The 16,952-nt window shown below is 39.3% G+C and overlaps 1 protein-coding gene across 1 annotated transcript in view; it reads left to right on the forward strand.

Moving 5' to 3' along the window:
* DNAH11 (dynein axonemal heavy chain 11) overlaps positions 1-16,952 on the forward strand; it is a 279,382-nt gene that overhangs the window by 230,795 nt on the left and 31,635 nt on the right. The window contains exons 66-73 of the mRNA XM_060247705.1: positions 5,240-5,444; positions 6,838-7,002; positions 9,356-9,496; positions 10,898-11,068; positions 11,900-12,022; positions 13,014-13,207; positions 14,616-14,764; positions 16,150-16,277. Coding sequence (XP_060103688.1) covers positions 5,240-5,444; positions 6,838-7,002; positions 9,356-9,496; positions 10,898-11,068; positions 11,900-12,022; positions 13,014-13,207; positions 14,616-14,764; positions 16,150-16,277 — 1,276 coding nt within the window. The remainder of the gene's footprint in view (positions 1-5,239; positions 5,445-6,837; positions 7,003-9,355; positions 9,497-10,897; positions 11,069-11,899; positions 12,023-13,013; positions 13,208-14,615; positions 14,765-16,149; positions 16,278-16,952) is intronic.

Genomic DNA, 16,952 nt, shown 5'->3' on the forward strand with positions numbered 1-16,952 from the left:
GTGTGCCCTGCCTTGCTATCTTATTAGTCCTGTTAATATGCATGGAAGGTGATGCTGGAGATATGGCACATTTGCTGTCTAACTGTGAACACCAGCAGCAGGTCCTTACAAAAAGCAGCAAGAAATGGCAGCTCTGAAGGAACTTGCAGCCAAGCAGGTGGGGGGCCTTGACTGTAGACCATTGAACTAAGAGCCAATAAAGGCTTATAACACATGCTCTGATGTTACGGGGGCATCAAGGTTGATCATTGTTAATGAATTGGCCTGGCTCATGTGAGAATCCAGTGCTTCCCCTTCTTTGGCAATATTCATGCATTATTCAGCATTTAAGGAAAGAGTTGCCATCAGAAACTAAAAAAACCCATAGTATCAGCACACATTAATTGTGCATTAGGGTGGAACATAGTAAGCACACATTAATTGCTCATTAGGGTGGAACAGTATATAAAACTGTGGAACTGATCCATTTTAAGTGTCCTGAGTATATGTGAAAGTTATTTCCTACATTATTTGACCATCATCGGTTGTTTAGTGGTTGTATTGACTTAAGCTCCATGACTATAGATCAGGAGAAAAAAAAGAAAACAACACGTCCCAGCTTAGTAGGGTTTTCAGCATTTTATATCTTTTAATTTGTTTATTTTACATATTGTGTCACTGCTTGTCCCCCCTTTTCTAATAAAGAAAGACTGCAAGGATGCTCATGATAGATATGGTGCAGACCAACAGTTGAAGTTCATTAATAATTGGAATGTTGTAGAGTATGAAGTAATGAATACTAATTACTCCTTTCATGTCTGACAGCACCCTGTGGACCAATATATCAGCTCAGAATTTAATTTTGTCCTAGTAATGGTTTTATCAATAGTACATTAATTCTATGTTTGAAAAGACATACAGTTGAACCTGACCCACACTCTAGCTAGTGCTGTCATAAAATGACCACATACTGACAACAACTAGGTAATTACAAATAATTAGATATACTGAGCTTCAGACAATCCTAATTTTAAATAAAATACATTTTATGATACCAATCGACAGAATGCATTGCTGGGAAGATTTATCAACTTGTGTTCTTTCCAAAGCATTACTAGCTTTACATATTAGTAAACCTGATGATCTGTGAAGCAACTTCATAAAATTACAAACCACCTCTGGTTTGTTAAGGTTCTTCTTTGGCTGAAATCTTGCTATATTAAAGAAGTTACTGAAATAATAGATTACAATATTATCACATGCCTAGGTTGCCATTTGGTAATAAATATAAGTTAAAGTAGTAGCAAGCCTAGGTTTTGATCCTGAGATAGTTGTGCACAAGATGTTGCACATGACTTGAGTTTTAATGCATGAATAGTAACTGCCTACAATGGCCTTGGATAGCATTCAAGCATGTGCATTCTCATCATGTCAAAATGTATGCAATTTGTCCTTCACTGAGGACTATGCATGGTTCCCAATTCAGTTTCAAGAACCATACACCAAGCCTGCTTTATTGTATGCAGCTATGCAGCCAGAGACTCCTCACGTGCATCAGTCAGATGCATGCATTGAACCTGACCTGGCAAGGTGGGCAGCACAAAAAAGTCTACTCCTATCAAAAATAATCCTTGCTGGACTAAGATGCTTGTTGTATATTGCCAACTGTTCTCACTTATTCAAATATAAAATGCCTCCTTTCTCACTATTGTTTAAATCATATGTATGGCTGTATTTCATTTCTCAGTAAATGATGTTGGGGGAAAAAAAAGTTAAAGCCTTCCGGAAAGTTATGTTGCACTTGATATGTTGCATTCTTTTTGTGACATTTGTAATAATATACAAAAGAACCTCCTCAGGAAAGCTCCTCCATTAACATGTCACAACCTGGGAAGCTCCTACAAGATAATAACTCAGCCCTATCCCACCTTCCTGAGTAGATATAAAGTACCTGCCTACCATCATCTTCTCACTTTGACCCAGAGAGAACTCCAGTTTTCTGGGTTATACCTCTGAGGATGGCAGTCAAAGTTGCTGGCAACATGTTAGGTCTCACAATGCCAAGATCATGACCATATAGCCCAGAAAATCTACAACTACTAATGAACTCCAGCTGTGAAAGCTTTCAGCAACATATTTGTAGTAATCTTTGCTGTTTTGGGCACTGTTAGAAATGTTAATCTGGTGTGTAGGAATGAATCAAAGCTAAAGATAAAGAGAAACAGTATAATTTAGACTGCAATTCTCTTCCAAATGGAATAATCAGGACAGCTCCTTTGGTCAATACAAATTCAAATTCATGTTTTGCAAAGAGTTGCAAAGTCTTATTTTCTAAGCATGTCTTTGGATACAAGGAAGATAATGCCTTAAAATCTGTTTACTTTAGCTAGATGGGATAAGATTATGAACCTCAGATTCAGCTATAACTATAGGTAATAGACTCTTCCAGTGCCCAGTTATCTTGTCCTGCTTGCTGTAGCGTGTGGAGAGGCAAGCATGTTTACCTTTTCAAAACCAAATCTGTCTGTTGACTTAGAGATTTATATTATGTACGGATTGATGGATGTCAAACAGATCTTATACAAAATTAATTCTGTTTCAAGGTGTAGAATACTTTTTCAGTCAGGCAACACATTTACCTGATGTTATTAATCTTTGTTTCAAACAATTTCTATTTATATGTGATGATGACACAGTTCTCTGTATCTTCATGCAACAAGAAGACACTTAACTCAGTTGCCGCACAGAATGGCATTTTTTTTTTTTTTTGCTTTTAACCACATGCCAGCTGTGTAACTTTCTGTTGGAATTTCCCCCTCTCCTCTACCCTAGTTTGACCAACTTGTACAGTTGCCTACTGTGATGCTAAGTAACAACTCTTCTTTGCCATTCTGTGCACCTCTGCATTAGCAGCTGGAGTTCATGTTGTACGTGGAAGCTTCTAATTTCAAACAGCAGGCCTCAAAATAAGGCTTTTTAGAGGCTCTTTGAAAAGTACTTTCCCCCTCAAAGTAGGAAGATATTGTTCGCAATTTCTTTCTTGCTCAGAAATCTGTCTGCCACTTTTCTTTACCTTTTACTTTACTGTTGTGAAATGCAGTCCAAGATGTTCCCTTTTTTAAAAATCCTTTTTTTATTTTAACTGTTAGGAGACTTAGCAGAAAGTGGTTGTTTTGATAAATGTGTCAACATTCTAAAAATAGTGATGACAGTTCTGAAATCAAACTGCTGCTCTTTCTTATACCTTTTCATACCATTTTTCTGTTGTTACTCTAGTCGTCAGTTATGCAGCAGGGACATAGTCCATTTTCTTGGAGGGTGTTCAAAACATAATGAGATGTATGGGAATATAGGTGCAGCTGGTTTAAGAGAGCAGGGGTCTCAAGGCAGCGAAAGAGGTGCAAATATCATGGCTAGTAAATTATCAAGATGCAAAGAAAAATCTTAAGAACATAAGAGAAGCCATGTTGGATCAGGCCAACGGCCCATCCAGTCCAACACTCTGTGTCACACAGTGGCAAAAAAATTTATATACACACACACACTGTGGCTAATAGCCACTGATGGACCTGTGCTCCATATTTTTATCTAAACCCCTCTTGAAGGTGGCTATGCTTGTGGCCGCCACCACCTCCTGTGGCAGTGAATTCCACATGTTAATCACCCTTTGGGTGAAGAAGTACTTCCTTCAGAGGGACTTAAAGGTAAGGAGGAGTGTGTTAGATAGTGGACTAGATAGGAAGGCAGCTTAGTGATTGAAACAAGATATATTCATTGGTTTGTCCTGCTAAGGAACTTTTTTTTAGAGTTTGTTTAAATAGCTCCAGTTTTTTTTCCATAGGTGAAAGTGGAGTTATCAAAAAAGTACAGTTATGAAAAAAGCCCAGATTTACTACACCTTGATCTTGAGTGCTGACCTCTACATAAATGTCTTTTGCTGAATCTGTCAAATTGATTCTGTTGTCCTTCTCCCCAGCCCCTTCAGCTATCATCATAGCAGAATCATAAGAGAGCAATAGCACAAATATTTAGTTTTCCCAGAACTGTGATTAAAAGAAAAAGACCCTAGCTTCAGTGATAAAACTCACTGAATCATTGTGCAATGCTTGTCTTTCATAGCTGATAACCACAGAAATTGGTAGTATAATTTATTACTGATGTTCACTGAGCATAATAAAGTAGTTCCATTGTAAAGACTGCAGAATTGCTTTTACAATGAGTCATTTTAATATTGCAATAGTACAGGGTTGTTCCCCAGGTAAATTTCTTGCTAAATAAAGAAAAAAGAATGTTACAAAATGGCCCTCTTTGTTCTGTAATTAATTTATAATCCAACATTCCATTATCCTTTACAACATAAAATAGCCCACTACAAATGTTTACCACACTGTACAATGCATCTAAATTTTGCTACTTTGGTGGCACCTTGGAACATGGATGATTTTTGAAATTGTTTTGTTGAAGTTAGAAGACAACTGAAGAGAAAAATATTCAGATTTATGGATTAGCAGCAAAATTTGGCATTCTTTTTGGTGATTTCTGATACCAGTAATGATGGGAGTATACAAACAGAGGATAAGTTAGTTCCTTTCCCCCCTAAAAAATGAGCCTTGCTTTTTTCTACCTTTTTATTGATTAGTACTTTTCTAATTGTAGTGCTGCTACCGTTTTGCCCTTCTCTTTAAACTGTTCACCTTTTTAAAAAGGTGTTGCTTATATATAGTTACATTTATTTTAAACAAGCAATATCTGACTAGGGTGGGGTTTTTTAAACTGAAACATTGTTCTGGAAAAAGAAGTGGTTGATGGCATCACGGACATCAAACAACTAGCACTATGTACAGCTTGCTTCTGCTGCAAATCTTAGAAATGGCTTGAGCTTAGTCTGGGAAGGATGGCCAGAATGGTGAGAGTGTATTCCCACAGCTGTCCCAGTTATGTTTTTAGTTATATCTGGGTGTGCTCTGCATTGACGTTATGCAGGCAAGGACATCCAAATATTTAACTTCACTGGTTTCATACTGGAAGTCAAGTCACATGGGTGCTTCAGTCTGTACTGTTCCCAAGCCAGGCTTGTCCACTAAGAGATGGTTCTTGTTGAGAAAGGCATTGTACATTTGGTAGGGTAGGATGCTGACATATGCACATAAAGGTTTTAATTTAGGTGAATACAGAATAGTCCAAAAACTGAACGTCTGAGTTTGAGGGGATGGGATAATTTTTTTTTAAAAAATTATTTAATATTCATTTGAATGCTCAGGTATATCAAGATTGAAGACAAAGAATGTGAATTCAACAAGAATTTCCGTCTCATCCTTCACACTAAGCTGTCTAATCCCCACTACAAACCAGAACTACAAGCCCAGACCACTCTCATTAACTTCACAGTCACAGAGGATGGGCTCGAGGACCAGCTGCTGGCTGAGGCTGTTAATATTGAACGTCCTGATTTGGAGAAAGTTAAGGTAAATTCACATGGTCATTAGTTGTGCCTTGGCAGTTTTGATATGCTCCACATTACAAATATATTGTGTTGGATCCAAAGGTCTTCCTCTAATGGAAAGCACTTCCATCAGTGATGGGGAAAATGATTTTCACTTATTCCAGTTTCCCTTGCTAGCCCTCTCTGAGTTCAGAGGGTGCTGAGGATGGGAAGCGCCGTTCTGGGGGAGTTCCTCTGATCCCTCAGAGCCAAGTCGGAGGCTCATGGATGGCACGAGAGGGAGGGGGCACCCACCTCTGCTGGGAGCTGGCACCCTAGGAAATCGTCTAGTTCGCCTTCTCCCACATGCCGGCCCTGGTTGCCATTCCAGCGATTTAACCATTTCAGCAACTACAGTACACTGTTCCTCTATGAAGAGCTCTGTATGAAGTAGTATTCCTTTCTGTCTGTCATCTGTCTATTGCTATTCATTCCATACGGTAACCCAAGTTCTAGTATTATGGGAGAAGTTTAGTATTATGGGAGAACTTCTGATGTATTTAAAGAAGTTATTGTTCTAATTCATCTACTGATGTGCCATTTAAGTTACTTTTTTTCTTATCTAACTGCTGTTTAGCATTTCTTTCACCATAGTTTGTGTTTTCTAACAAAGAGTTCTTGCCTTTTGTAGCTTGCTTGATTCAACTTGTAAATCAGGCTGCCTCTTCTTGGTACTGTTTCTACCCTTCCTCATATACATTCTAGCTAAGCTTCTGTTATTGTGGTTTTAAATAATCAATAAGCATACTTTTCAGTTTCCTTTCAAATAATACTTTAATTTTTGAGAAGTTAAGGTAACTTACTGCTCATGCATATATTGAATTTGATAGCACCTGGTGGTTCAGCCATCTTTACCTTCTCTGTCAGATCCCAATTCCTCTCAGAATCTAATTCATGGCCATCTCCTCTGTACTTGATTTAATGAGTAACTGTTCTAGGGGCACAATCATATATCAACTCAAACATTTCTTCTTTCATAACTTGAGCAGATTTTTGCCCAATCAGTGTAAGGATAGTTATTATCACAACATTATTTCTTTAGTAGCCTCTCTGATTTCCTCCTCTATCCTTAGATCACCTTCAGAGCTTTTTTTTGGGGGGGGGGTTGGATTGGGGGCACAGTGGATTCCAAGAAGTAAATTACTTTTAGACCTGCTATTTCCACCCATACTGACTCTGCGGAGGAGTTTGTTCCTCTTACGTGTTTTAATTTGTTAGAACCCCCATATGGCCTTTCATATCCAAACATGATAGTATTCCTCTGATTTTTCCCAGTCTCCCTTGTTTTACTTATAGATGCTACAGAAATGTTGTGTCTAAACAGTTGCTATTGATAATCCATATTTCAACTGAAGCATTTCCATTATGTTTCCCAGTCTCTTTTAACAAAGCAACAGAATGAATTCAAGATTCAGCTGAAGCACCTGGAAGATGATCTGCTGTTTCGTCTTTCAGCCGCAGAGGGCAATTTCTTGGGAGACCCTGAACTGGTGGAGAAACTGGAGTCAACAAAGTCAACAGCTACAGAGATAGAGCTCAAGGCAGTTACAACTTCCATATTCAGTTTTTGTTGATTTGCAAAATATCTTGTGCTTTCCATATAATGTGCATGGGAGAATAGTTGTAAGGAATCATAAGTACAGACAAGAAAGAGACTTTCACTTTCCCACAAGGCAATCAAAAGCCAGAATGATTTCATATGGAGCTAAAAATATACTAATAATGTAGTTATTTCTTTTAAGATTTTTTCCCCTGATGTTTGCAGGAGGGTTTAGGATTATGTATCCCATTAATTGGAAAACATCTTATTTTCTTTCCATGTGTTCAATTAAGATAATCCCCCTCATCATTCTTTGTGTGAATTATTGTAAAAATCTTTTGAAGTAAAATAATGGGTTGAATTCACCAGAACTCATAGAAAGAGCAAATTTTTCAATGTCTTGCCCTTCCCCAAGCAGCTTGTTGTATGCACCATAAATACTCTCTGAGGATCAAGGGAAACTTGTGAACTAAACCTGAGGGAACAGACCCTGAGGGAGAGGGTTAAGTGATTTTGAGGAATCAGAAAAATTGTTTTCCTCCACATCCTGAATGTGAATGCAAGAGGGACCCAGTGGTGATTTTACTTGATTTCCCATCATCACTGCAGCCCCTCCCCCATCTGATGTCATATTTTATTTGTGAGCTCCCTTGACTGTCAAAGAGGAATTTCAGGCTACTTGGGAAGGGGAAAGGGGTGGGGTGGGGGGAGAATCTGCTTTAACTAAGACCTTTCCTGATCTCTTCCGCTAGCTCTTATCTATCCCTCAGAACTGAAAACTCTGGAGCTTCCAAATGTATTTTTTATGATTTCTTGTTTATTTTTTTAGCCATTATATACAAGTAGGATTCTATTTTTGTTGGGAAAATACAACATCATTAAAACTATTTACTTAAACAGTTTCCAACCTGTGTTTAGTCTAGGAATACTCTGAGGGCTGCTTGCATTAAAGATGTAAACACAGTCAGTAATAAACAATGAAACTGTCAATGACAAGCAGATACTGACATCAGCAAACCTAGCATTTTTTGAAAATTAATCCAGCAAAAATAATAGAGGAAGCAAATGCAGAAGTGAAAAAGAAAATTTAAAAAAAAAACTCTGAGAAAACATAAATGTTTTAACAGATTGCCCAAAACTGACCAAACTAGGCACTAGGCAAAACTCTATGAGGAGGAGTTCCACAGATAAAATACTACCAGAGAGAAGGCCCTTCCTCTAGTAGAAACCTACCTCACCTCTGGTAGTGTGTGTTTGGGGGGATGGGATGTAACATGGAAATTACTGTTTTCAGAGGATTTAATCAATGAGCAGGTATGTAGGGGGAAAGCTATGACTTACAGTGCCATCTTAAGCAGTTACATTCTTCTAGGTCCACTGAAATCAATGGCTTTAGAATGGTTAGGGTGTAACTTTCCTTAGGATTACACTGCCAGTCATAACCTTGGTGCCGGACCAATTGGGTTTAAAGCATTTTTAATTGTGCCCAGAACTGTATCAAAGTCAATTGAGCTCTTTTCGTCCTGGCAGAATGTTCTTCTCTTCACAACCAGAACTACCTTGATGTTGTATTTTGCTCTAACAAACTTTTGAACTGTTCTCAAGAACAACCCCACATTTCTAAAACCAACAGACATCTTTAAAAGTACACACACACACACACACACACCTTGACTCAGGCTGGCTCCTATTACTCTGATTTCCCACCCTGGCAATTCTAGACCTAGTACTGGACAATATACAATAATTACAGAACAAACTATGAAATAATTAATAAAACAATCTATTCCCAGGCCAAGGCCTATAATAATAAAGCTGTAGTTAACTAAAGTACTAGAGAGAACAAAATTGGAGTTAACTAGAGTACTAGAGAGAAAATGAAAGGAAAAAAACCCCTCTCATTATTGATGTCAACAAGAAACACAGATTTTGAACTATGACTTTTGACTACTATTCTCACTCTTGAAATCCTTGGGGAAGCAATAACTTTAAAGAAGACCACATGCAAAAATCTTGGCTGCTTGCTAGGTTTTCTTGTTGCATACATTGCTGCTGTTCTGGGGTTTTTAACAAACTGTCCTTGTGTGCCAAGTCTTTCATCTCAGCAGTTATCCTGTGCCTCGTGCAAACTGGAAGCAATGTTTCTCCTTGTAAGAGTGTCCTGTTTCCCCTCTTCATCAGAACAGTTCATTTCCCGTTAAATCGCTATTTGTTTCTCACGAGTGCCAGTTTTTTAAAAGGCTCTGTACAGGGGTGGGAGGGGGTTAGGTCAAATGTACCACAATATATTTCTGATATATTTGATATAATAATAGTGGCTTCCTTCCTTTATATTCAAATGTGGTGTCCTACAGGTAAAAGAAGCCAAAGAAAATGAAGTTAATATTGATGAAGCCAGAGAACACTATCGGCCAGCAGCTGCAAGAGCATCCCTTCTTTACTTTGTCATTCATGATCTGAGCAAAATCAACCCATTATATCAGTTTTCATTGAAGGTGTGGTTCTCTTTTTAAAATTCTGCTACTGAAAAGTGAAGCACTGTGCCACATGCTGCATGAGACCAAGGCTGGAGACAGATTTGTATTTCTAGAAAGCTATAAGCAGGGCCAGCCCTAGCCTTTCTGGCACCCTAGGCAGCAGAGCTCCGCCCCTGCCTGTCACCGGGCCTGGCGCCTACTCACGGGTAGCCCCGCACCTGGTGCCTACTTGCGAGTAGGCGTGGGGCAATCAGGGAGCAGGCAGAAAGGAAGGGAAGGAGCGGCGTCAGCAATCGGGACAGGTAGAAAGGGAAGGGAAGGAAGGGTGCGCTGCGGCAATGATCAGGGGGGAGTGGCGAGCAGAAGGGAAGGGGTGGCGGCGATTGGGCAGGCAGAAGGGGAGGGGAGGGAAGGTGCAGGGCAGTGGATCGGGGGGATCGGGCAGAAAGGGAGGGAAGGGGCAGCAGCAGCAATCAGGGGAGTGGGCAGGGAGGGAAGGAGAAGTGCCGCGGAGAGGAGAGAGGCAGGCAGCCAGCAGGCAAACTAGGTGTCTGTCATGGGCGGGGGGGGGCGCCCAGTTTGGCGCCCCCTCCCTCCCGGCACCCTAGGCAAGCACCTAGTTTGCCTAGTGGGTGAGCCGGCCCTGGTTATAAGTAGTATGATCTGTTACTGTTAATAATAAGAGCAGCATTTCTGTCCTCACACCTCTTGGGTCTTGTCAGGTTTTACTAGTTTTTGGTTATATTTTTGAAACTAGCAAAATTTGTTTGATCAGAGCATAGCAGGGGAGAAGTGAATGAATACGTGCACTATGGACAACAACAATGGCATTATCATACTACCTTCTTAAAAGCAGTTGTTAGTCTCCAGCCTTCAAGGGAAAAGTAGTATTTGAAAGCAGTTTAGGAAGGGACAACACAACGTTAGCAGTGCTCTGAGCTCCTGTATGTAGGTGTGCAACTAAATAATGAGGTTGCATTATTAATAATGGACTTTGTCTGTTATTGGCAAGCCCAGAGTGCTTATAAAACACTATGAGAATGGAATGCAGCAATTAACAAAATATATAAACACTGTTATTTTGCACATCATGTTCTAGTGTGGTATAGCTCTGTGCATATTTAAAGAAGCAAGGTTGTACAGTTTCTGACTTACTGTACAGTAGTACAGAATGTAATGAGTAATCTCCACGCACCATCAAACTCCAGCTGGAGCAGACCAGTGTGCAGATTGTGGTGGATACTTCAGGGCAATGGCTACCATCTTTTCCAAGAAATGATAATACATTGTCAGTGTTGTTTTTAGATATTTTAGGTTGTTGTGCCCTTGCTGAAGAAACCTAGAACCAGCTGCCTGTAATGTTTTTGCACCAAGAGGAAATTCTGACAAGTGAGATAAATTGATTCTATGTCCTTTTAGGCTTTCAACACTGTTTTTCATAAAGCAATTGAGCGAGCAGAGGCATCAGAGGATATTCAAGAGCGCATCTCCAACCTGACAGAAGCTATTACGTATTTCACTTTCCTTTATGTAGGCCAGGGACTCTTTGAAAAAGACAAGCTGATCTTTCTGATCCAGGCAACCTTTCAGGTGAGAAAATGCCACTAATACTTTGATCATTATTTGCAGCATTACAGACTTTGGTACAGCACAAGCACATTTCAGTTGGCAAGGATCAGAGACAAGATACAACTGTGCATGATAAACTAGGGGACAGACTTAAAGTCCTGATCACAAATCTTTTCAGGCCCCAATTCCAGCTGAAGAGAATCTCCAAGGGAATTTCCTTCCTTATCAGACCAGGGACTGTGAAAAACTAATCATGACTAAGGCTAGACCAAGCAAAATGTGTGGAACTTTGAAATTATATTTGTAAAGATGTGTTTGGACAACACTTAGAGTAGCACAGGAGCAAACTGGGAATCCAAAACAGCCCTAGAAACCTGCCATGCCCCTCCTGTTCCACCACACATGTCTCACCTCTAGGAAGTCCAAGATCCAGCTGTGGAGAAAGAAGTCACCACCATACTCATCCTTGCTGTCCACAGCCTGCTCTAGCCAGCTGTGCCTCTGCTGATCATCCGCTGTGCTGGTCTGGGCACAGCAGGGTTGGCAAAGAGCATAGGATAGGGTAAAGCCAGGCACTTTTATGAACTATTGAAAAGGGGGATCTGAGATAACAGATTCAGAGAGATTTCAAGTATAACTAAACCAAATATTCCAGCAGTTCAGATGTTTGTTTTTATATTAGGACTGCAGGGCAAAGGAATGGTGAACCTGAGTTTGGTTTTTGCTGTAACAGGTAAATAATGTTTGAATAGGGCCCCAGAGTGAGAAATATTCATGATAAAATATGTATGCCTTCAATAATAGTGGATCAAATTGAATTAATAGCCTCTCCACATTTTGTTCACTTTCTAGATTCTGCTGAGAAATAGAGAGCTAGAACTCACTGAATTGAATTTCTTGCTGAGATTCACAGTTGAACATACTTATAAAAGCCCTGTGGACTTTTCAACTACTCAGTCATGGAGTGCCATTCGGGTAAGTCCAGAAACTCTCTTTCAGATATTTTATCATATTTCTAGGTAATAAAAATACATTCGAACAGATTTAACTTACTGGTTACTACTCCTTTTACTTTGCTTTTTGCTCATTTGTGTTCTTTAATACACTTATTTTTCTAATTTTCAAAATGGCAGATTATCTTTTTTCCAAAAAGGTGAAAGGTAACCAAATGAAAAGATCTAGTCTAGAAAGAATTGACTAAAGAACTTTCGCTCTCCCATAATGTGTGCTCAAATACCTAACTCACATTGTATGAATCATGGCTAAGCAGTAAATTACATTGGATTGTTGTTACCAAACTGCAACTGTCATAAGGAATTTGTACTCTTGCATCAATTGTAAACATTTTGGTGGTGGGAGTGCACTATATCGTTTTGTTAATTCTCCATGCTACCAATCTATGCTTACATTTTATTCCCATTGAAGCACAAATTCATCTCCACACTGGAATCCAGGTATACAGAAACTTGACTGTTTTCAGTAAATCAGTCAGAATGTGTGGTTTTGAGACTTAACAGAATCCTAAGCAATTTGCTATATTGCACAATGTAGGTGATTAGAAAAGCAACTGATAACATCACAACCATTTATTTGTCTCCTAACACAAATAGTTTTTGTATGTTGTGCACATGCAGCAGAAGGAGGTAATAGTATCAGTGGTATCACATCAGATTGTAGATGAGAGGGGTCACATTTTAATGCTTCCTCAGGTAAAATTCTCTACAAATTAAAAAACAATGCATCAGGGAGAAAGGCTGCTGCTTCCCCCTTTGCATATTGAGCTCATTTTCCACATACAGGGAATTAATAACCTAGGAAGACCTTGAAAAAACATCATTCTTCGGTGTAGGGGTACAAGCCTGGGTACCCCTTTTGGAACTGGCCACCTCATTGCAGTCTCATTCTTCTGTGTGCATAGATCAGGCCTACATGCCAGTAATTAATGTGCATTGCTGAAATATTGCAGGCCATTGCCCTAATGGATGAATTCCGAGGATTAGACAGAGATATAGAAGGTTCTGCTAAGAGATGGAAAAAATGGGTGGACTCAGAATGCCCAGAAAAGGAGAAGCTTCCTCAGGAATGGAAAAGCAAAAGTTCTTTTCAGAAGCTCATTATACTAAGAGCTTTACGCCCAGATCGGATGACCTACGCCCTCAGGTATACCATTTGACATTGCATCCAACTAGATAGCACATTTTTATCCCACTCTCCCTTTAAGGAGGTCATAGCAGCATACACAGCTCTCCATTTGCCATTTTATCTTCATAACAGCTCTGTGAGATAGGTGAGGTTGAGAGAGGAATGACTGACTCAGAGTTACCCAGCAAGCTTCATGGCAGAATGAAGATTTGAACCCAGGGCTCCCTGATCCTAGTTTGACCACTCTAATTATAATACCACACAGGCTGTTCGCATTCATGCCCATTAGTCCTTTGCCTCTTTATTTCAAGCAATCTGCATTCTCTGTTGAATGTCATTTGAAGTGGTATACCATAAAAACAAATTAATGTGAAATGTGTGATATCCAAGAACAGCCAGAGCTGCCCTTCTACCAAATCAGTTCTATTGGTTCTTCTAGTCTAGTTTTGTCTACTGTGACTTGTGGAGGCTTAGTCAGTCAAAGTTCTTTCTCAGCACCTGCTGTTTGAAGGTTTAACTAGAGATGCCAGGGATTGGATTTAGGACTTTAAGAACTCAGACTCCCTCCTATGATGAGTCTCTCCATGGTGAGTCAGTTGGGGTATAAACTGGGCTATATTTATATGAGCATATAGCTATGCCAGGACTGCTTTAAATCCAAATGCGTGGAGTCTACAACATTGTATTAATTCATTTTTAGCTGGTTGTCACGTTGGGTTTCTGTATCACCTGTATCACTACTTTAAACCAAAACTGTATGAAAACTGCTTCCATATAATGGTTTTTCTATGTGGTACATCTTTATGTGGTTTGCCCCATAATAGAGCAAACTACAGAAGTGGTTTGACCATGACTTTTCTTTTGTTGTTTGCTCTGTTATAGGACAAACCACATAAAAATACATGGGAGCAACTTTTGTACAGTTTTGGTTTAAAGTGGTGATACAGGCACCCAACCTGTTTGTGTAAACTGGGTGTTAGATTAGTGACTTCTGAAAATACTGGAATATCAAACTGGTCAGTGGAGAAGTTTGGATTTCAAGCCATTGCCCAGAACTTTAGCTCTACTTTTTATTCATGCAAAATGGCAGAACTCAGCAGAAAGGATATTTTAGGAGATTCCAGAAAATGATACTTGGAATCCCAGGGAGGAAAAAAAAAGATCATGCCATGAGGCTAAACACCAAACTAACCCATTCCCATTATTTCTGGGAATACACAGAGATGTGTATTGACACCTACCATCTCTACTGTACACACACTTGAAAATTCACGTTAGCATTCTACTCGCTTCCATTTAAAGAGATTGCTCTGCTGATACCCCAAATTAATGGAATAGCTCTTGCTAAAGGCCAAGAGTTGTATATTGTATTGCATATTGTATATGCTAAGCTCTAATTCTCCTGTTTCTTTGTACATTTCCATAGGAATTTTGTGGAAGAAAAATTAGGCCCTAAGTATGTAGCTGGAACTAGAATAAACTTGGCTAAATCCTATGAAGAAAGCAGTCCAGCTACTGCAGTATTTTTCATTCTCTCTCCTGGAGTTGACCCTCTTAAGGACCTGGAGACGCTTGGTGAGCCTGTTTCATTCATTAAGAATTACCAGACTTGTTTGAAAATTCAGGCCTGTGAATATTCAACATTCCAAAGGGCGGGGGGAATTGAAATTCACATTCTGTAAACAGAATATATTATGCAAATAGAGAAGTGCAAATCAGTAATGTATGCAGTTCTGTCCAAATATATGTCCTTGTGCTTGTCTCCTTTTGTGGAATGCTTGGCACAGACTTGCATTGGTTGATGAAGAATATGTGAGGCAGACTAATGTTGGATGGATAAAAGCTTGGGGGATCATCTGTATTGGTGGGTGTTGGAAAGGAGAATGGGAGTTGGTTTGATTGGGAGCACATTTTACATTTACAGGCTTTGCGACAGGAATTCTAAAATGGCTGTAGGAGCAGGAAGTCTCTCTGATCGTTTTTTTTCTCCCTGTTGCTGATTTGCAGAGTCCATAAACCTTTTCTTAATGCATAGGCTGTGATTGGTAACAATGGGGGTTTGTGCTCTGACTTAGACAGAGCGAGAGTTGGTCTTTAATTAATACATGTTAAGCTCAGAAAAATCCCACAAATAGTCATTATAAAGAATAAAGCAGATTTAAATTTGGAATTGTTTTCCTCAACAAGAGTTAAGTTTTAAAGATTTCTTCCCCTCTGCCCTAACCCTCCATTCACTGTGGAAGGATGGATAAAAAGTGTGAGGCTATTAGCACTACAGCGTGAAGAAATTTTTAGATTGAACATTCCTCTGCTTGGCATAATGCAAGCTCTTTTGTGCTGTTTCTTACCTTTTGACTAGATGAGGGCCAGAGGGCAATTTTCTCCATGCTCATGTAATCTTGTGCCCCCTGTGACTAAATAATGGTCATTATACAAACTATATTCAATTGTGTAAGAAACTGTCGCTTTGTACTTAGGATTACTATTCCCCACTGACTCTGCTGAGAATACCAGGTTAATACAGCTGTGACCTGACTGTGCTCAATTTAAACTCAGGCCTCACAAGGTGAGAAGCTTGTGCATTTACCCACTGAACCAATCAGTTAAAAAACTGATGTGATAGCTACCACATGTTGCTCCCTTTTTTCCACAAGGGAAATGGTTTGCACCCCCTGTATGAGTTTATAAAGCTCAGTAACAATACCTAGCATCTATCAAAATGTCAAAAGGTTCATTATCTTAAAACCAAGGGAGCAGATTTCTGTATGCCTTTTTCCCCCTAATACCAGCATTAAGACTGCTGTTGAGAGCTCGCAGTTTTGCTTGTTGAAATAGTGTTGAGTGAAGTGCTTCAGAAAAACAAATGTGCATTGTCCCAGTGATAGTGAAATTAATGGGGCATTATCTTTCCCCCCCTTTCCACACACACCTTTTTGTTTACCTTCCCACCTCACTTGCAGGCAAAAAACTTGGCTTCACAATCGACTCTGGGAAATTTCATAATATCTCTTTAGGACAAGGACAAGAGATTGTTGCAGAGGAGGCGTTAAAGAAAGCTGCCAAGTATGGTCAATGGGTTATTCTCCAAGTAAGTGAAAAATGGTGTGATTAATGTTCTTTATGTGCTCAGTGAGTGGCTGACACCATGCATACTTAACCAGTGAAATATCTGTTAGTAACAGAAATGATCAACATAAGCTCTGTAAAATTTGGAGAGAAGAAAGCTTCACCAAGCATTAAGGGGGTTTATGGAAGTGTGAAGGTTTCTGACATGTGTAACTTTCTGTTTATCTTAATGATTATGAAAAACCACAAAAAATAATACTACATGTCTAAATTGAATGCTGTTAAGCCCTTCTCACTCTTCCAAAATGGCTGCTTCAGGAATGGGAGATGATGTTTCACCAATATATCTCTGAGACTGGAGTTGAAGTGGGACTGTTATTGTGCCATATGTGCAGTGTCCTCTGTCTGTCTTTGCACACGGTAGTTTATGAGATTTCTCCCCCTTTAAGGGGGAGAGAATATTTCAGCCCTATAAGTAATATTATTTATTGCATTGTTTAACATTTCATTTTTAATATGCCGTGTTTCATATTTCTGCAATCCTAGTCCTATTTACCTTGTTTATTAGATTTCTCCTCATCCTATTGATTGTAATACGTTATGTAACCAGTCTTGAATCCGTGGGAGAAAGGTGGGCTATAATTAACATAAATAAAATAATCAGTTCTGAAATTCTACTGAACATTCTCTGAGCTCA

The sequence above is a fragment of the Heteronotia binoei genome, chromosome 10 (assembly GCF_032191835.1).
Source record: "Heteronotia binoei isolate CCM8104 ecotype False Entrance Well chromosome 10, APGP_CSIRO_Hbin_v1, whole genome shotgun sequence".
Classification (NCBI taxonomy): domain Eukaryota; kingdom Metazoa; phylum Chordata; class Lepidosauria; order Squamata; family Gekkonidae; genus Heteronotia; species Heteronotia binoei.